Raw genomic sequence first — 20,790 nt, forward strand, 5'->3', positions numbered from 1 at the left:
CCCTCCCTGGCAGCCCCACTCCCACCCCATCATGATGAGCAGGGATGCCTGCTCCCCTCACAGCCCGGCAAGGCCCCCAGAACCCAGCACCCTCACTGGACCCTCCCTGGAGACAAAAGAGAAAGGAACCCCGTGACCAGGGTGGTTCTTGGTTCCAACCTCTCCGCCAAGGTGAGCAGGGTAAGGAGAAGGGCCTGGCCTTCCTTCCCAGGAGCCCTGTGGCCCCTTTGAACCCAGGGGACAGCAAGGATGGATGAAAGGCAGGAGGCGGGACCCTCAGCCTCCAGGGATTTCGCTCGCTCAGCAGGAAGCCTAGAGCCCCCAGAGCAGCTCTTGGCCCCTCCCCCACACCAAACCCAGATGGAACTTGCCTACTGTGAGCAGGAGGGGTCCGCCTCCAGAGAACCCCTGCTCGCATCACAAAGGAGACCGGAAGCTGCACCAGCCTCTCCTGGCCCCTCCTGGAGCCACTGTCTCCCACCCCTGGGAGCCCTCCTGACTCAGCCTTCTGAGACATGTCTGTGGTGGCCGCTCTGAGTGACCCAAAGGTGAGCCGAGCCAGGGGCCTGCCTGCCAGGCCAGCTTTCCTGGGCAGCGCAGCCAGGAGAACACCCTCCAAGCACCAACCCGTTGCCAGGCCCCAGACAAGCAGCCCAACACAGCCCCCCCAACTCCTGTAAGGACCCCTGTCTTCCCAGCTGGCCACAGAGGCCTGAAGATGCCATGACTGTGTCTCCAGGGAGGTGGGGTCCCCAGCTTCTCCCCCTGTCGGTACCTGGCTTTGTCCTCAGTCCTCAGGGAGAGTTTTTACTGTATGCCTACCATTGTTATGCGGAGTCCCCTGGAGTCAGCAGGACACAGTGAAGTGGACTGAGTGATGAGTAGACTCATTAGATCTGATCAGAGAAAGAAGACACTGGTGAAACCAGGGCCACAGGTGCTAAGTTGGGCTCAGATCAGTCAGCCTGACTCATCCTTTCGTTCATTCATTCAAGTCAGTGGATGCCTCCAGGGTCATGGGCACCCACCTAGGTCCTGAGGACCAGGTAGAAGGAGCCCTGTGACCCCCACACTGACACCCCCAATGGGGAGGTGGGCAATGGGAATAGAAATAAGGACTGTAGATGCCGAACCACAGGTGAGGTGGTGAAGCAGTTCAGGTCTGGGGGTGGGCCAGACCGGGGGAGGCCTGGCTAAGGGGACCTCAAGCAGGAACTTCCAGAAGGAGAGGGGAGCAGAGAGAAGTGATGGAGGCCTGGCCGCTCCTCCCTGGTTGGGTTGTGTGGCAATGATGTCAGAGGGCTGAGTGACCCACCCCCCACCCCTCACCCCCCAGTGAGTCTGGACACGTGTTGGCATTGAGAACAGCTAACCCAGTCATGGGCAGCCTCGGGCCATGCTTACCTGCCAGTAGGCAGGACTGCATCTGTCCTCTGTGCTGGTGTAGACTGGGCCCCAGTCTCAACATCAGGAATGTAAGCTCATGTGAGGACTGAAGATGGGAGGGCAGCCCACTCTCCCCGGGGACCCAGGCACCTTTCTCGGTCAGGGCCCTGAATGCCAGCAGCAGAGGCGTGCACATGAGCACACACACACATACACCCAGGAGCATGTTCACACGCTCATCCCATGCACTCACACACACACACGTGTGCATCCACACGCACACTCACGTGCACAGGGGACTCATGCAGCCCTCTGTGAACTGTCCTCACTGACCCGGGCAGTGCACCCTCTCGTGCCCACAGCTGCAGCCCCGGGTGTCCTCCATGCTGCTCGGAGCCTGGCTGTCACCACCTGGCCGGCTGGAGAAGGCGTCCCCTCTGTAGTGACAGGGTGGGGGGACAACTGCTGAAGCTGCCCTGCCGTGTCCTGTCTTGGCTTGCCTGGTCACCACAGTCACTCTCACCTCCCCCTAGACCCTTTGGGCTCCAGGCAGGAACAGTGAGCAGGGAGCCCAGTGGCCCAAGCCACCTCCCAGAGGGTGTCCCTGATGCAGGGGGCCCACAGCTCCAGGACATCCCCCCAAATCGGGACAAGAGCCCCAGGCAGGATCCGCTGCAGAAGCCCCTCGACAACTTGGGAGCTGGGTCTCCTGGGTCCTGTATGCCCACCCCAAGCTGTGAGCTGAGCGACCCCAGACCAATCTCTGCCTGAAAGCAGACGTAGAGAGGCCAGCCTCAAAAAGGGACTGCCAACGGGCCAGAGCCGGGCCTGCCCCACCCCCGGGGTCCGGCACTCAGACTCCTTGGGAGAGGGAGGAGAGCCCTCAGGCGCAGGACCTGGGATGGAGAAAAGGGCCGAGCACCCTCCAGCCTCGGGCAGGGCCTCCCTAGCGCCACACCCAGCCCCCGCTGCCCTGACGCCCCACCCCGGGTGGACGCCGCCCCTGCCTTGGCCTTGGGGCTCCTCCGCTGTGCGCTTTCCCCGTCTAGAGACTTGCGATGGGCAAGCCCGAGAGCCCACTGGGGATGGTGGAGATCGCCGGCCGCTCGGGGCAGAAGCACCGAGGCTTCCTGGAGGCGGGGCTGCTGCTCCTGCTGCTCATGGTGACCGGCGCCCTGGTCACCCTGGGCCTCCTCTACGCCGACAGCAGAGGTGAGTGGGGGCGCCCCCTTCCCCCGGACGGGCCACCGGCACCCTGTCACCGCGCTCGTCCGCACCCGACCTCCGGAAGGTCTGCGCGCCCGCCCACTCGGAGGAGCCGCCTGGCGAGCAGGGCAGGCGGGGTCTGCGCGGGGCACCGGGGGCGGCCCGGCTGTGCTATAGCCTGGAGATGAGGGGCACTGACCTGTGGGGACCGGGGACCTTTCTGGAAGGCTCTGCCCAGGCGCGGGCTGGCACCAGGCTGGTTCTGACTCGGTGGGCCTCTGCCGGACTCCCGAGAAGCTGTAGACCCTGTCCCCAGCCCCATCTGCGCGCCCCCTCCCCTCGGCTGCCGCACAGAGCGCTGCAGTTCCCGGCCGGCCCAGCAGCAGGAGCCCGCGCTCCAGCACTGGGACTCGCCGCGCAGCATCCTCCGGCCGCCGCGCTCACCTGCCGCCTCCCTGGCTGCCCCCCGCAGGGACCTCGCTGGGATCCTCCTCCCCGGCCCCTGACGGCCCTGGTTCCCCGGCCTCATGGCATCTCAGGCTCTGCTTTTCAAACCTTGGTGGGGTGGTGGGGAGCAGGCTGGGGTCCTAGGGAGGTGGAGGAGCAAGAGTGCCCTGCTGGAACACCCCCACTCACAGAGCCCAAACTGTCCCTTCCTGGGGTCACAAGGTACGGGAAACAAGAGGAGGCGCTCACGTGTCTGCACCTGGGCACCAGGTAGCCCAGGCCAAGCCCTGGGGTGTGAACTGTCCTCACTGGAGCGCGCTGCTGCCCCAAGGGGCATGTGCAATGGGCGGACACCAGCTGGGAGGTGCTCTAGGTTCCTTCTGCAGGCGGGTGGGTGGGCAGTGGGCTCAGAACTCAGGAGGATCTGCAGGAAAAGACACCATCTCCACCCCAACCCCAGCACCCTCAACAATAGGGCAGAGGCAGTCTTTGTACTAGAATGTTCCTTCACTGACGGGAGCCACCTGTACTGCTATGGAACCATCCAGACATTGCTGGGCAGCACTGTTTCTCTGAAACAGAAGTGGGAGCCACCCCCAGATGTAATGGGCATTCCCCCTCCCCCCAGGGCTGCTCCTGCCTGACCAGGTGCCCGGCTGGACCCTGCCAGCTGCTTCAGTCTCTGGCCACCCTGGGTCTTCTGTCAGGGTAGATGGGCACTGAATCACAGAGCTCTCAGAGAGACCCCAGGGAGCCTGTTCACAGCTACTAGGCTGCAGAAACCCAGCTGAGGGGCTTCCTGGGGACTGGGCTGACCCCGCACGCCACCCCAGTCCTCATCTAGGCAGTACTAAGAAGTGTGAGCCCACCCTGACTGCAATGGCCTTCCCTTCTCCTCCTGGTTCCCTAAATACAAGTGGGGTCTCTGCCAGGGCTCCTGTGTCCTCCCCTACCCCCACAAATGACCCATAGCCAGTCTCTGCCTCAGGTCCTGATAGAGCCTGTGGAAGGGTTTATATGCTATGTTATTGCTTATTCTTAAGTACTTTCTCATCCACTGATTGTTTTTTTTTTTATTGATTCATGGATTACTTAGAAATCTCCCTTTTAAATTTCTAGATGCGTGGAGATTTTTTTCTTAGTTGCCTTTTGTAATTGGTATCTAACTTAATTGAATTGTCATCAGAAGCCATGGTTTCTGTAATACTGATTCATTTGTATTTGCTGAGACTTGCTTTAGGGCCAATACAAGGTCAGTTTTATAAATAATCCATGTGTGCATGTGGAATACACCCAATCACCATTAGGTGAAAGTGGAGACACAGAGGAGGCTTAGTACATCTATTAGGTCAATCAAATCTATATATTTGTTTCTTTCCATTTTCTTGATCTTTTAATTATTGAAAAATATGTGTACTAAAACTTAGCCCTAGAGAACCTTCAATTTTCCTTGTAGTTATGTCAAGTATTAGATTGCCTGTTTTAAGACCCTCTGTGCTGTGTGCTATGTCACTTCAGCCGTGTCCAACTCTGTGCAACCCCATGGACTTTAGCCCACCAGGCTCCTCTGTCCCTGGGATTCTCCAGGCAAGAACACCAGAGTGGATTGCCATTCCCTTTTTCAGGGGATCTTCCCAACCCAGGAATTGAACGCAAGTCTCTTCAGTCTCCTGCATTGGCAGGCTACATTAAGGAAATTTCCTGACAGTCCTGTGGTTAGGACTCCATGTTTTCAGTACCAAGGGCATGGCCAAAAAAAAAAAAAAAAAGCTACATTATTATATGGATGCGAATTTAGATTCAGTGTATCTTCACTCAGTGTAATGGTGTGAAAGTGAAAGTCACTCAGTCGTGTCAGACTCTTTGCCACCCCATGGACTATACAGCCCATGGAATTCTCTAGGCCAGAATACTGGAGTGGGAAGCCTTTTCCTTCTCCAGGAGATCTTCCTAACCCAGGGATCGAACCCAGGTCTCCCACATTACAAGCAGATTCTTTACCAGCTGAGCCGCAAGCGAAGGCTGTATAACGGTGTAGGGCCCCTTTATGTCTTAATGTGCCTTTTGCCTTAATGTGTTTTGTTTTCAATTCTGTCTCATCTGATCTGAGTTAGCATTTGCTCTCTATTTCCTCCATTCTTTTTCTTTGAAACTTTGTCTCTTTAGCTTTACATGTGTGTCTTTTGGAACCGTGTATAGGTGGATTTTGGTCTCTATCTTCTACCTGGAGGATTTTGTCTCTGTCTATTCACACAAAAATGTATGCTTTTTTCTGTTGTGTTCTTTTGTGCTTCGATGCCTTTTTTCTTTTTTCTCACCTTGTTTTGGATTGGGCTATTATTTTTCACTCCGTTTTACCTCAACTAGCTTGAAAGTTTTATATTTCTAATCCTTGTAAAGGTTATCTCAGATTTTTTCATTTTAATATGTTTTTCAAAAGTTATAGATAAGCCTTTTTCATAAGAGCAACTTTTTAAAATAAAATATACAGTAGCAAATACAGTCCCAGGCCTATACTCCTGCCCATCCTGGAATTATGCTCCTCAGAAGCTGTCATATTCACTGGCTAGTGCAGAGGTTGGATACCTCTGGCCCATTGCTTGTTTTCCTAAATAAGGTTTTATTGGAACACAGCTGTGTCCATTCACTTGGATATTGCCTGTGGATGTTTTCATGCTACAAGAGCTAAATTAGGTAGGTGAGACAGAGTCTGTATGTGACTCACAAAGGCTAAAATATTTATCTGGCCTTTTACAGAAAAATACTGCCAACCCCTGTACTGGAATGTCTAAACTTCATCTCTGACTCTTCTCTCTTTACTGTCATTGCTAGATCACAGGGGGGCCCTATAAGGCTGTGGTTAATACCCAGGCTCCAAAGGCTGACAGGCTGGTGGGCTTGCCAGCCTCCCCAGATCCCAGCTACGTGACCTTGGAGGGTGACCTTGGAGAGTTTTCATCACAGCTTTGTGCTTCAGTTTCCTTATCTGTAAAATGGAACATAACATAGTTAGAGACTTACTTGAGGGTTCAAACACATCAAAAACACTTAGAAAAACTTCTATCATGATATTATGATCAGATTTTATTATGATCAGATTATAATAGAATGTTAGATTTGTCATTGATCCTCTATCAGTATTATTATTGACATCCCAAATAGGAGGCAGATTTGGCTCCTTAAGCCACCCAGGCTTCTATGCTCCCAGTATAGCTACCTCATTGCCTTTGATAAATCCATATTCATCACTACAATAGTTCTACTGAGGGAGGATTTTTCATAGCTGAGCTATGAAGACTAGCTGGATTATATTTCCTTTCCTTGTTATTTTTGGTTTTCTTATTAATAGCAATCTTGTTTAAGGACTCTTATTTTTCTCTTGCTTCTTCCACCCTCCTCAGACTCTGCATAAATGTCTGTAGGATGGTGTGATATTATCCCACAGTATTTGGATGCCCAGTTCAGATTTCGTTCATTCTTTTACTCTCTGTGATACAGTTTGAAGAGTTTGACCCTAATTAATCTCCAGGTTCACTGGCTCTTTCCTCAACTGTATCTGGACTGGTCAGCCAGTTAAAGAAATTCTAAGTTCATCTCTAATAACATGCTTTTCATTTCTGATGTTTCCCATTTTCCACTTTCTTATAGCTTCCATCTCTTTGCTGAAATTTCTTATCTGTTCATGCATATTATCCACCTATTCCATTAGATCCTTTAACATATTAATCATAATTATCCTGAAGTCTTTTTCTGATGATGCCAGTATCTGAGCTATCTCTGAGTTTAGTTTTATTGATTAATTTATCTCATGGCAGTGGATTGCTTTTTCCTCCTGTGTGTATGTGTGTGTCTCTGTGTGTCACACATTTTTACTGAGCGCTGCACATCTAAAGAAAGAGCAGAGACTGGAGTAAACAGTACTTGCACCCAGCAGTAAGCACACCTGTTCTGCCAGCCTTAGTGTGAGTGGTTGAACCCATCCAGTCAGGAGTCAGCTGACTTGGGGTTTTGTTTTCACCCTGTCACCCTCGGTGCCCTGCAGACTTCACCTTTCTCCAGCTGTGAGTGATGATTACCTGTGCTCAGAGAAGGAACCTCTGGGTCCACTTCGCTCCTGCTCCAGCCTCAGCAATCAGCAGTCCCCAGTGTGTGTGACACAGAGGGGTTCTCTCCATGCCTCTGTCCCTGCACAGCTGGGAGGTTGCCCTTGCTCTTTAGTGCTTGGCTTACGCTGGCAGGGGGTGGGGGGGCTCTGGGGTCCCGGCCCAGGCTCAGTCTTGGAGCGGAGCCACCACCGCATCCCTGCCCTGATCCCCACGTCCATCAAACTTTGCCGTATCCCTGAGTCCCCTCCCCCGTACCTAGTAGCAGCAGACCTCAGCTAAGATCCTGGGCCCACAGGGCTCTCCTTTGCCTCTTCCATGAGCAGAGGATTTTTACATCAGGCTCTCCTCCAGACCAGTAGATTTTCACCTGGTCCCTGGGGGTGAAAAGGTGTACTGCCCTTCCCCGCAGTGGTATAAAGTTCTTGCTTCCCACAAGAGGAGAGTGCAGGCAAGCATGAGACACCAAGTGCAGGCCCCGCAGCAGAAGCAGATAATCTCCTGCATGCCTGTGCCACTGAGTGGGACTCCCTCTGGCCTTCTGAGAACGGCCCCAATCTTTCTCATCAACACCTGGTAAGGATCCATGGAAATAGCTGGTGAATAAGTGCAAAATCCCCGTGTGTTGAAGCTCCAGCTGTTCCACACTGGCTAACTCACACTTGGCCTTCAAGAATTCATTAAGGGGCTTCCATGGTGGATCAGTGGTAAAGAATCCACCTGCCAATGCAGGAGATACGGGTTCAATCCCTGATCCAGGAAGATCCCGCATGCCACAGAGCAACTAAGCTCGTGTGCCACAACCATTGAGCCTGTGCTCTAGAGCCTGGGAAACGCAACTACCGAGCCCACGTGCACAGCTACTGAAGCCTAGAGCCAGTGCTCTGCAACAAGAGAAGCACTGCAGTGAGAAGCTTGTGCACCTCAACCAAGAGTAGCTCCCACTTACCACAACTAGAGAAAGCCCATGCGCAGCAACAAAGACCCAGCATAGCCAAAAATAAATAGTTTTAAAAAGAACATTTCAGACCTTTAAAAATAAGAATTCATTAAAACGTTAGCTGATTTCTTCTTACTTTGTCACTTGTATGGTGACCGTCTCTTACTCCTCCTGGGGTCTGTCAAAGCAATAACTCCCATCTCTGCTGGGTGGGGCTTGTCACTCTGTTTTCTGGGTCCCCTTCTGACCTCAGGTCCTAGAAGGTCTCCAGAAAAGTACTGATTTCTGTAGACTATCTGGATTTTTCCTGTTGTTAAAAAGGGAATGATGTTCTATTGTGGCATTTGATGTCATAAGCAGAAAGCTAAACTAATATACCTTAAATCTTATGTGCATATTTGACTTACTCAGTTAGTCAATATTTTCATGTTTCTCCCAAACAACACAAGCATTTACTCTTCTTGTCCTCCACCCTGATCACATATTGTTGTGGATACGTCCTTGGTTTCCACCTCATTTTTTATTTACTGCACACAGGCAACATTCTCTAATACCGTCTATTTAATTTAGATTTTCCATGTCCTTACCAGTTTCTTTGCTCATTGCTCTTCCTACTTCTCCGGCAGCCCTTATGAAGTAGTTTTCCTTCTTTCTGAAGTACATGCTTTTGGAGTCTCCTGTTCACAGTGTGCCTACAGACAGTGTGGGTCACCTGGGGGGTTGTTAGAAATTCAGAAACTCAGGGCCCACCCTAGGCCTGCTCAATGAGGACCTGCACCTAATCCCCAGGGGATCCTCTGTACTTAAATTTGGGAAGCGCTGATTAGGATGGCATTTGCTGAACTTGCTTGATAATCAGAGGAACCCGGGGCAGTTGTCTGCCCAGGAACCTCTGGCACCATCTCAATCTGCTTGTTGTTGTTCAGTCACTAAGTTGTGTCCAACTCTTTGTGACCCCATGGGCTGCAGCACGCCAGGCTTCCCTGTCCTTCACCATCTTCCGGAGCTTGCTCAAACCCATGTCCATTGAGTCAGTGATGCCATCCAACCATCTTGTCCTCTTGCCTTCTCGTCATCCCTGTTTCCTCTTGCCTTCTCGTCATCCCTGTTTCCTCTTGCCTTCACTCTTTCCCAGCATCAGGGTTTTTTTTCCCAATGAGTGGGCTCTTCACATCAGGTGGCCAGAGTATTAGAGCTTTAGCTTCAGCATCAGTCCTTCCAATGAATATTCGGGACTGATTTCCTTTAAGATTGACTGGTTTTATCTCCTTGCAGTCCAACAGACTCTCGAGAGTCTTCTCCAACACCATAATTCAAAAGCATCAATTCTTTGACACTCAGCCTTCTTTATGGTCCAACTCTCATGTCCATACATGACTACTGGAAAAACCATAGCTTTGACTAGATAGACTTTGTTGGCCAAATAATGTCTGTTTTAAATACACTGTCTAGTTTTCTTATAGCTTTCCTTCTAAGGAGCAAGCATCTTTTAATTTCATGGCTATAGTCATTGTCCACAGTGATTTTGGAGCCCAAGAAAATAAAATCTACCACTGTTTCCACTTTTCCCCTTCTATTTGCCATGAAGTAATGGGATGGGTTGCCATGATCTTAGTTTTTTTAATGCTGAGTTTTAAGTCGGCTTTTTCACTTCCTCTTTCCCCTTCATCAAGAGGCTCTTTAGTTCTTCTTAATGTTCTACCATTAGGGTGGTATCATCTGCATATGTAAGGTTGTTGATATTTCTCCCAGCAATCTTGATTCCAGCTTGTGATTCATCCAGCCCTGCATTTTGTATGATGTACTGTGCATTGAAGATAAATAAGTAGGGTGGCAATATACTGCCTTGTCATACTCTTTTCTCAATTTTGAACCACTCAGTTGTTCCATGTCTGGTCCTAACTGTTACTGCTTGGGCCACCATAACAAAATACCATAGTTGGGGTGACTTCAACAACAGAAATCTATTTCCCCAAGTTCTGGAGTCTAAGAGTCCAAGGTTGGGGTACAGGCCAATTCAGCTCCTGGTGAGGACTCTTCTTGGCTTGTGGATAGACACCTTCTCACTATGCCCTCATGTGGCAGAGAGGGTCAGTTCTGGGGTGTCTTCCTCTTCTTATAACACACTGGCCCTGCTGGATCAGGACCCCACCATATGGCCTCATTTAACCTTCATCACCTCCTGACTGCCATCACCAAATGCAGTCACATTGGGGGTTAAGGCTTCAATTCATTAATAGGGAGTGGGGAGGGGGAGACAAGCATTTAGTCCATTACAGGCCTCCATCTGGGCAAAACCAAGAAATCTTCTAAGGTAAGACCTCTGAAACTGTACTATATATAACCAGCATGTTAGGCCTTTGCTGTGATCAAGCAGGTTTGGGAAGCACAGCTTTGAAATACTCTTTTCAATAGCAAACCTTAGTTTTGTTTATTTGAATATGACTTTATTTGGTACTCATCCTTCAGTAATAGTTTAACTGGTTAAAACATCTGGACTTAGTTATAGACTCAGCATCCTGAATATTTGACCTCACTGTCTCTGACTTCCACTGCTGCTGTTATGAGCTGTCCTTCTTGTCGGATGAACCTTTTCCCCACTGAACTGTTTTCTCCTTGGTATCCTGCATTTTTACCATGAGGCGCCTAAACTATGGGACTCTCTTTATTTATTCTGTTTTGGGTCTGTTGTGATTCTTGAATCTGAACATTAATAACATTTATTAATTTTGGAAACTTGTCGCTACTATCTTTTTCATATTGTGGCTTCCCAGGTGGCACTAGAGGTAAACAACTCACCTGCCAATGCAAGAGACATAGAGACGTGTGTTCGATCCCCGAGTCCGGAGGATCCCCTGGAGAGGGCCATGGCAACCCACTCCAGTATTCTTGCCTGGAGAATTCCATGGACGGAGGAGCCTGGTGGGCCACAGTCCATGGGGTTACAGAGTCAGACGTGACTGAAACGACTTGGCACAAGCGCACACACATGCTCCCGCATAATCTTTTTCTCCCCTTCTTAAATTCTGATTATGTATGCACTCAATTTTTCTCACTCTACCTTCCATATATCTTTTAGGGAAAAATTTCCATCTCTTTGATTTTGCTCCACATTGTGGGTAAATTCTTTAGAACTACATTCAAATTCACTAAATCTGTCTTCAGTTTGGTTGTATCTTCCACTTGACCCATCCATTTTGGATTTTTTAAAATTTAATTTCAACAATTACATTTTTTATTTCTATAATTTCCAAGTGATTCTTTTCCAAATTGATGTTTTTCTTTTTTAAAAAAATATTTCAAACATACTTGAGTTATTTCTACATCAGCTAGCTACTGCTGCCTGACAAATTGCCCCTATACACAGGGGCTTAAAACAACAATTATTTATCACGACACGCATTCATCAGTGGGCTGGGGGCAGCTCACCTAATGTGGGTCAGGCTCAGCTGGGGCAGGTCTGTACAATGAACTTCATCCTCCTATGAGGACAAGCAAGCACATCCTTCTCCATGTAGAAATGTGTGGAGACAAGTAGGAGCACACTCAGGGCCTAGCCTCACAGCAGGAACACATCATTAGCAAAGCTACAGGGGCCAACCCGCACTGAAGAGAGGGAGGACATACTTCCTGCCTCCTCGGGAGTACCAACTACTAAGGCATAGCGGCAGAGAGATGTCAAGGTCTGGGGCCCGTGATGCCAGCCTCCACACGTTCTGATCAGATAATCCCAAAATATGAATCCTTGGGGTTCTAGTCCTGCCTTTAGCTGTTTCTCACTCATGGAAGCTGGTCTTTTCATAAACCTAAGTGCATGTTCAAACTGGCTTTGTCTATGAGAATCCTTTGTTACTTGAGCTAAGTTTTCCTCCAGAGAATATGTGTGTTTATCTCCATCATGCACCTGGAGACACTACCAGCCTAAAATTAATTTCTCAGCTTAAGGTTTCCTTGACCACAGGATCCTGTAGACTCATGCTCCATACCTGCATGACAATCAGCCTGGGATTATACATTCTCCAGGGAGGACAGTTGTTTTCCACCCAATAAAGTTCTTCTTTGCCCTCTTTTGTTAGATATACAGACAGAAACAGGAAGAGCAGAGAAACAGGAAGAGCAGAGAGACAGAAAGAGGTAACAAATTATTCACATCAAGGCCAACCTTTAGGAGAACCAATCATTCAAAGGAAAAGTTAGTTATTTTTTAATGTAGAGGGTCTGTATGAAAAGAATTATTCAAGCATATATAAAAAAGAACAAAGAATGGACACATGTCAATTTGGTATAAGGAAGGCTACTTCTTTCTGGAATCAATGGGGAAATATCCCTTTTGAGGGTCTGTTTGCTTGTGTCCATTGATCCTGTTTTATATTTAGAGGAAGACTTCATTCCTCTTCAGCCTTTGTGTCAAACCCTTGCTAATTTGCTTTTTCTCTTGATCAGAAGAACACATTTTGAGTGAGAATATGGAGTCTGGAAGGCCAAACTTGCCTACTCACTAGTGACTGGCCATAGGTGCATGACTCCGCATGCTGGCTGGTTTTCTCATCAGGAAAGCGGAGGCGATGACACACATGAGGTGGTGTAAGTTAAAGGTGATGTGCACAAACACAGTGGTCTCGCCTTATTCCATTTCAAAAACGCTTGTCAATATCCCACTGCATCCTCGGGCAACTCCTGAGGTGCAGCATCAAATGAGCTTACCCGAGGAGTGTCCCCCACTCAGAAAGTTACAGCAGCCTGTGCTGGGAGTGCAGTGGGGGAAATGAGAGGGGGACAGCATGGAGACGAAGTGAACTTACCTCCACAGTGCTGTCATAGGTTCTGGTTTTGCCTGACTAGACAGGCCGCAGGTCAGACAGATGCACTGTTTGGGTCCCCATGATGCTTCATTCACCCCATTTACTCTCTGCTTTCCTTTCTGGTCATGGTCATTCCTTCCCACAAACCTGTGCTTCCACTGCTTACCTGTTCTTCCTGTGGGAATCCTTTCTTTAGTATTGGGTAGGCCAAAAAGTTCAGTTGTCAGATGCTACAGAATGCCCAAATGAACTTTTTGGCCAACCCAATGTTTGTTGTAGTGAGTGCATCTGTGATGGAGACAAATTCTCTCGATTTTTACCTGAGATATCTTTATTTCATTTTCACTTGTTAACCAAATTTTTGCTGAATATAGAATTCTAAGTTGATAGTGTGTTTTCTTCATACATCCATTCAGGGCTTCATTCCATCATCTCCTGACCAACATTACTTGTGATGAGAAGCCAACCATTAATCTTACTGTTGCTGTCATTTAGTTGCTAAGTTGTGTCCAACTCTTTGCGACCCTATGGACTGTAGCCCACGAAGCTCTTCTGTTCATGGGATTTCCCAGACAAGAATACTGGATCAGGTTGCCATTTCCTTCTCCCAGGAATCTACCCTACCCAGGGATTGAACCCACATCTCCTGCATTGGCAGGCAGAGTCTTTACCACTGAGCCACCAGGGAAGCCCCCCTCTTTCTGTAGCTCCCATGAATTGAAGTCTTTTTCTCCTCTGGCTGCTTTTACAAATGTCTCTCTCTGTCTGTAGTTCTTAGTAGTTTGATTTTAATGCTGCTACATGCAGTGTCTTTGTATTTGTCCTACTTGAGATATATTGCAGTTTGGGGATCTGTAGACTAATGTCTTTCATTTTATCTATAAACATTTGTATATGTATCTGTCTGTGTATGTAAGCTAAACATGAATTTATTTTGATGACCCACCTCTAATCCATGACCACATGGATCATTCTGCCCCCTCTCCTTGTTTATCTGTAACTCCTCTTGCAGCATTGATGCACATGGCCTTCTGTTATTTACTTGCCTACTTATTCAATTCCAACATACTCATATCATGGTTTCAGAATTGTTAACGTGTATTCCCATGGGGGAGAACTTTATCAACTAGAGCACAGTGCTACACACAGCTCTTTTGCCTTCAGTCTGGTGGAATCTACTCATTTCCAAGGTGAGTGAGCTCAGCATGTTGTGCCCCCACTGCTTTCAGTGAGGTTACTGTATGCACTGTGATATACTTAAATTCTCATGCTGCACTTCATCCTGGGGTCTCTTGACCTTCTAAATGGTCTTTTTAAAATTTATATACATCAGTGTTTACGCTCTCTGATATAAAGTTCTGTGGGTTTTTGCAAGTGTTTAATATGTCATATCCACAATTACAGTATTACAAAGAATAGTTTCACTGCCCTAAATTTCCCTGTGCTTCACCTCTCCTGCATCCACCAGCACCACCTCTACTTCATACCTTCCACCAAATCCCTGGCAATCATTGTTTACTTTCGCTATAGCTTTGTATTCCTGGAATATCATATAATTGGAACCAATGTATGTAGCTTTTTCAATCTGGCTTCTTTCACTTAGCAACATACAACTTAAGATTCATTCACATCTTTTTGTGACTTGATAGCTTTTTCCTTTTTATTGCTGAATGATAATTCCATTCAATAAATGTAATGCAGTTTATTCATTATCCTATTGAAGGACATCAGGGTTGCTTCTAGTTTTTTTGAAGTTATAGATAAAGCTGCTGTAGATATTCACATTTAGGTTTTTGCATAGACATAAGTTTTGAAGTCAGTTGTGTGGCCACCTAGGAGTGGAGTTGCTGGTCATGTTTTAAGACTGTGGTTTTGTAAGAAACTGGCAAACTGTCTTGTAAGACAACAGCTCAAACTGTAGCATTTTTCATCCCCACCAGCAATGAGTGGGAGTTCCCAGTGCTCTCTAGCCTCACTAGCAGTTGATATCATCAGTTGCTTATTTTGTCCATTCAAATTTTGTCTGTTATGCTACCTCACTGTTGTTTTAATGTACATTCCCTAATGGAAAATGATGTTAAGCATCTTTCCATATGTTTACTTTTCAACTGTATATTTTCTTTGGTTAGGTGTCTTCATATCTTTTATGTTCTCTTACTTTTGAGTTTTAAGCATTCTTTGTAACTTTTGGATACCAGTGTTTCATCAGATACATGTTTGCAAATATTTTCTCTCAGTTTGTAGCTCATATTTTCATTCTTAGCAAGACTTTCACAGAGCAGAAGTTTTTCACTTTAATTCTCAAGTCTCAGTTTAATTCTTTAAGTCTCATTTGTCAAGTATTTTCTTTCCTGGATCATGCTGTTTGTGTCCTATTTTAAAGGTGATCACCAAACCAAGGTCATGTAGATTTTCTCCTGTCTACTTCAAGAAATGTTATAACTATGTATATTATATTTATCTCTGTGGTTCATTTTGAGTTAATTTTTGTGTAAGGCATAAGGCTTGTCTCTAATTTTTTGGTTTGTTTTTGTATTTGAATGTCCAGTTGTTCATTTTGAAACATTTATTGAATGGCTATACTTTCTCCATTGAATTGCCTTTGTGCCTCTGTCAAATGTCAGTTGACTATATTTGTGTGGGTTCATTTCTGGATCCTCTATTTTGTTGCATTGATCTTTATACCAGAGAGTGTATAGAATGCAGGGTCTTTTCCAGTGAGTCGGCTCTTCCCATCAGGTGGCCAAAGAATTGGAGCTTCAGCTTCAGCATCAGTCCTTCCAATGAATATTCAGGTTGGAGTTCCTTCAGGATTGACTGGTTTGATCTCCTTGCAGTCCAAGGGACTCCCAAGAGTCTTCTCCAACACTACAGTTCAAAAGCATCAATTCTTCAGTGCTCAGCTTTCTTTATAGTCTAACTCTCACATCCATGCATGACTACTGGAAAAACCATAGATTTGATTATATGAACCTTTGTCAGCAAAAAATGTCTCTGCTTTTTAATACACTGTCTAGGTTTGTCATAGCTTTTCTTCCAAGGAGCAAGCATCTTATAATTTCATGGCTGCAGTCACCATCTGCAGTGATTTTGGAACCCAAGAAAATAAAATCTGTCACTGTTTCCAATTTTTCCCCATCTATTTACCATCTAGTGATGGGACTGGATGCCATGATCTTTGTTTTTTGAATGTTGAGTTTTAAGCCAGCTTTTCACTCTCCTCTTTCACCCTCATCAAGAGGCTCTTTAGTTCCTCTTCACTTTCTGCCATTAGAGTGATATCATCTGCATATCTGAGATTGTTGATATTTCTCCCAGCAGTCTTTATTCCAGCTTGTGATTCATCCAGCCTGGCATTTTGCATGATATACTCTGCATAGAAGCTAAATAAGTTAAATAACTTTTATCTGTCATATAACTGATATCTGTTCACCAACAAATCCACTTTGGGCTTTTGTTTATTTTCTTGGTTATGGGTCACATTTGCCTGCTTCCTTATGGAGGAGGATTTCTCCCAGCTTTACTGCCCTGGCCCTGCCTTCATCTGCATCACTGCAGTGCATCAGGGGAGGCCCCAGAGAAAGAAACAGAGTCTTGCATGACGGGGGCTCCTTGGAACCCAGTATCCCTCCCACCAGCCCAAGGGCAGGTGCAATACAGGCGTGCATGCTTAGCCACTCAGTCGTGTCCAACTCTCTGGGACCCCATGGACTGTAGCCCGCCAGGCTCCTCTGTCCTTGAGATTTTTCAGGCAAAAATACTGGAGTGGGTTGCCATTTCCTTCTCCAGGAGATCTTCCTGACCCAGAGATCAAAACTGCATCTCTTGTGTTTCCTGCTTTGCAGACAGATTCTTTACCCAGCAGGTGCAAAGGGCTTGTTACAAATCCTTCCACTCTGTAGGAGGCATGCTCCTCCTCCTGCCCCTCCCCCTGACCCTCCTCCTGCCCCAGGCACAGGTGAAACAACCACAGGTCCCTCTGGTCCTGGGAGGGCTTGGCTCTTTGTGGAATTCTTTTGGGTTTCTTTGTCTTCAGCTCTCTGCTGTTTTCTAAAATTCTCATGTTGCTTCTCCAGCTTGCTGTCCTTATTCAGGTGGGAGCCACAATCCGCGCCCTAATCAGAAGCAAAGGCCTCTTCCTCCCTGTCCTCCCTGCCACCCCCAACTCACCACTGTCTCTTTGGCCAGAGCTCAGATAGCTAGTCCACTCTTCCACAAAGGCATGGCCATTGTCTGGAAGCCCTGTGGGTTTTTGTAACTGGCACATGCCCATGGGGCAGACAGATGTGGCAATCACTCAGCACTGTGTTTGTGTTTCTGATCTGTGCGACCGTCCTCCTCATCTCCAAAGCTCAGATTTGCTTTTACAGTTTGCCTCAATCTACGTATCACTTTTCTCCTGTTTCCACTGAACTGGGGGCCCCTAAGGGCAGGGCCTGTGTGGGCCTTAGATCTGATTCTCCAGGGTCCAGCACCAGGGCTGGTTGATAATATTAACACAAGTTGGACTCATGGACGAAGAAACAGATGGCAGGGAAACTCCTCTCAACACCCCTATCCCAAATCACAGCCCCCAGGGGACACCAGCATGTCCAGGGCCTCCTGCACCCCCCACAGTTGTAGTGCTCACAGCCTTGACCTGGACAAGGCCCTCTATGTGTCTCCCTGGTGGGGAAGGTGGCCAGGGCTGGTGGGCACTCTCCCTGGACCTGATCAACCCCCTCCTGCCACTGGCCCATCCTTCTCACAACCCCTTCAGGCCGATGCTGACCAAGCAGTGGCCCCTCCCACGCAGTAGACAAATGATGGAGGGCAGCTTTGCACTCTCAGCTGCCAGAACAAGTGGCGGGGCTGGAGCTGAGGGCATGGAGAATGGGTCAGGAGGTTACCCCCGCCCCCAGAGGACATCCTTTCACCCTAAAGGAGTGCATTGTCCCTGCCTTAGCAGACCCCAGAAGCTGCCTACCCTGACCTGGGTGAGGCCCATGATCCCCCAGTCAAGGAGGATGTCAGAAGGCACTTCACTGGGGGAGGAGGTCCTGCCTCAGGACCCCTATGGGCCCGGCAGCAGGAGGGGGGCCAGGCAGGCGGGCCCGGAGAGAGACAGGCAAGCCAGGGGAGCCCCGCCCCCTCCACTCAGATTTGAGTTCTGCTGGGGCCCCTGTCTTGGTTGACTGGTGACCTGCCCCCACTAGAGGGGGCAGAGGCCACCACCTCATGCACGATTTCGCCCCCTGCCCCCATTGCCGCAGGAGAGTGCCTGTGCTGTCCCAGACAGGCCCTACCACCCCAGAGCTGAGTGCTGTGTTTCTCCCCAGGGAAGCGGCTGCCACTCTTTTCTAGCCGGCTTTGCTTCTCCAAGGAAGAGAAGAACACTGTAAAACGAGCACCCCGAGGTAGCCCTGCCTCCCCTCTCAACATGGGGAGGGGGCTAGGAATCAGCACCCCCATGGGCCAGGCCACCAGCAAGGGCCGTGGAGCCTATAGCCAGGCCGGGTTCCACTGCAAGCTGGAGTGTGCAGCAGGAGGGTGGTCCTGCCCAGGACACAGTGTCCGGGAGGTGGGGGGAGGCAGTGGTAGGGATGCAGTCGTGAGCACCTGCTAGATGCAGGATGTTTCCCCAAGCCTGGGGACCAGCAAGAGTCACACTGCAGCCCTGCTGGGAGCTGCTCCACAGACATGGCCAGATGGCGGGGGTTGAGAATGGGAAGAGAGTAGGGGCGCACAGCAACAGGGCAGCACAAGCAGACTGCCTGGAGGAGGTGACAGCTCATGGGTGAGAGATCGCTGGGCCCACAGGGTGGAGGGCACCACGGCTGGCTTCAGCCTTCAGAGGGGGCTCAGAGGATGTAAAGGGGCTCCAGGGTCACTACAGGGGTCAAGCCAGAGTGAGCTTACCCTCACTTAAGGCCCAGGCCTGGGCAACCCAGGGAGGATGCCCTCAGGGCCCAGTCTGGGCCACATGGGGGCGGGATGACTTTGAAGCTTGACCCTGCCCACTTCAGCCATCCCCACCCCACGGGTGCCCCACCCACCCCTGTCTGGCCTACTGGCACCTGACCATCCTTGTCCTGCACTTACACTCATCGCTCCTTACCTGCAGAGATCAAACCCTCCAAGGACAATGTCAAGACCTGCACCACCCCTGGCTGCGTGATGGCAGGTAAGCCCGCCTCCCTGCCGAGCGTTGTCCCAGGTAGGGGGGTGGCGGTGATGGTGGTGTAGGCACTGCCCAAGGCCAGGAGGAGCCACACACACATATATACACATACACACACACATATACACATATGCACATACCTACACATATACACATACACCCATATATACACATATACATACACACACACACACACACACACACAGCGCTGGTGCGCAGACCCGGCTGTGAACACAGGCAGGGACTCCTCTGCAGGTGTCTCATCCCCTGTGCCGCCCAGGAAGCCGCTCCCTGCCTGCTGAGGCCCTTGTGACCACAGCAAAGCTAGCACAAGGACCCCACAAGCTCTTTTTCGCATTTGCAGAAAGAAGATCACACAAACACACACTCTCGAGTTTTCTCCCAGGAATTCATCTTAAAATTGGGTGCCATGTGCAGCTATGTGCAAATAAAACACAGTGAAAATGGTACAAAGAAACACTAGTGTAAAAACTCAGCAATGTAATTCTTCGGCCCACATTGAGGCTGTGGAGAGACCCCTGTAGTGCTGTCTCCTGCGAGGTCCCGGCCACATAAAGCAGAAGGTGAGGGAGGGTCCTGGGTGGGGTTCCAGCCTGGCCAGCCCAGCTGAAATCATCCCACCACTGTCCCTGCCACTTGGGGTTCTGGGGGCAAAGACAGCCCTCCAGCAGGAAATGAAGCCCCGTGGTAGATGACAGCCACCATCCCCCACAGACACAGTGACCCGTTACAGGGCTCTGGGGCAGGGCCAGCGTCGAGCACTTGCTGCAAGCCAGGTGGGCTCAGACCCCCAGCATCGCAGATTTGCAGATGTGGAAGGGGAGGATCAGAGCAGTCACAGGGGTCCAAGGTTGTGTGGCTGATAACTGGAGTCCCTAGAGCTGGGGGCTTCCCTGGTGGCTCAGACAGTAAAGAATCCGCCTGCAGTGCGGGAGACCTGGGTTCAATTCCTGGGTTGGGAAGATCCCCTGGAGAAGGAAATGGCAACCCACTCCAGTGTTCTTGTCTGGAGAATCCCATGGAAAGAGGAGCCTGGGGCTACAGTCCATGGAATCACAAAGAGTCAGACACGACCGAGCAACTAACACACTAGAGCTGGAGCCCCTGCTTACAACCGCCCTGAGGTCCCAGGGTGACTAACGCTCCTGAGGGCCCTTGGCTGTGACTGAATATCTAACTGCCCATCGGGCTGTCCACACCGGGTCTCCCTCTGCAACCCCTGGGGACGAACAGCTGCCAGGATCCTCCAGAACATGGACCCGTCCATGGAGCCGTGTAACGACTTCTACCAGTACGCATGCGGGGGGTGGCTGCGGCGCCACGTGATCCCTGAGACCAACTCGCGCTACAGCGTCTTCGACATCCTCCGGGATGAGCTGGAGATCATCCTCAAAGGTGAGCACAGCCTCCACCACGGGGAACGGGGAGACGGCCAGCAGAGCCCTCCTCACCCAGTGGGCTGGGGAGAGGCAGTCTCTTGGGATGAAGCCTCACCCTGGGCTGGGACTTTGACCCTTCCCCCCACCAGCAGTCACCTGAGGCCTCTGTTCGGCTTCTCTGCCCGCAGCGGTGCTGGAGAACTCCACCACCAAAGACCGGCCGGCCGTGCAAAAGGCCAAGGTGCTCTACCGCTCCTGCATGAACGAAAGTGAGTGGCCAATGGGGCTGCCCGGCCAGGACCCTGTTCTAGGACCCCCACAGCCCTTGGCAGAGCAAGGGACAGGG

The 20,790-nt window shown here is 49.6% G+C and overlaps 1 protein-coding gene across 1 annotated transcript in view; it reads left to right on the plus strand.

Annotated features, from left to right (window-relative positions):
• The first annotated feature begins 2,444 nt into the window (after positions 1-2,444).
• The window catches only part of MMEL1 (membrane metalloendopeptidase like 1), a 34,770-nt gene continuing 16,424 nt past the window's right edge, over positions 2,445-20,790 (plus strand). Inside the window, exons 1-5 of the mRNA XM_055583617.1 lie at positions 2,445-2,598; positions 18,203-18,280; positions 18,988-19,047; positions 20,299-20,460; positions 20,633-20,713. Coding sequence (XP_055439592.1) covers positions 2,445-2,598; positions 18,203-18,280; positions 18,988-19,047; positions 20,299-20,460; positions 20,633-20,713 — 535 coding nt within the window. The remainder of the gene's footprint in view (positions 2,599-18,202; positions 18,281-18,987; positions 19,048-20,298; positions 20,461-20,632; positions 20,714-20,790) is intronic.

Source organism: Bubalus kerabau, chromosome 5 (genome assembly GCF_029407905.1).
Source record: "Bubalus kerabau isolate K-KA32 ecotype Philippines breed swamp buffalo chromosome 5, PCC_UOA_SB_1v2, whole genome shotgun sequence".
Classification (NCBI taxonomy): Eukaryota; Metazoa; Chordata; class Mammalia; order Artiodactyla; family Bovidae; genus Bubalus; species Bubalus kerabau.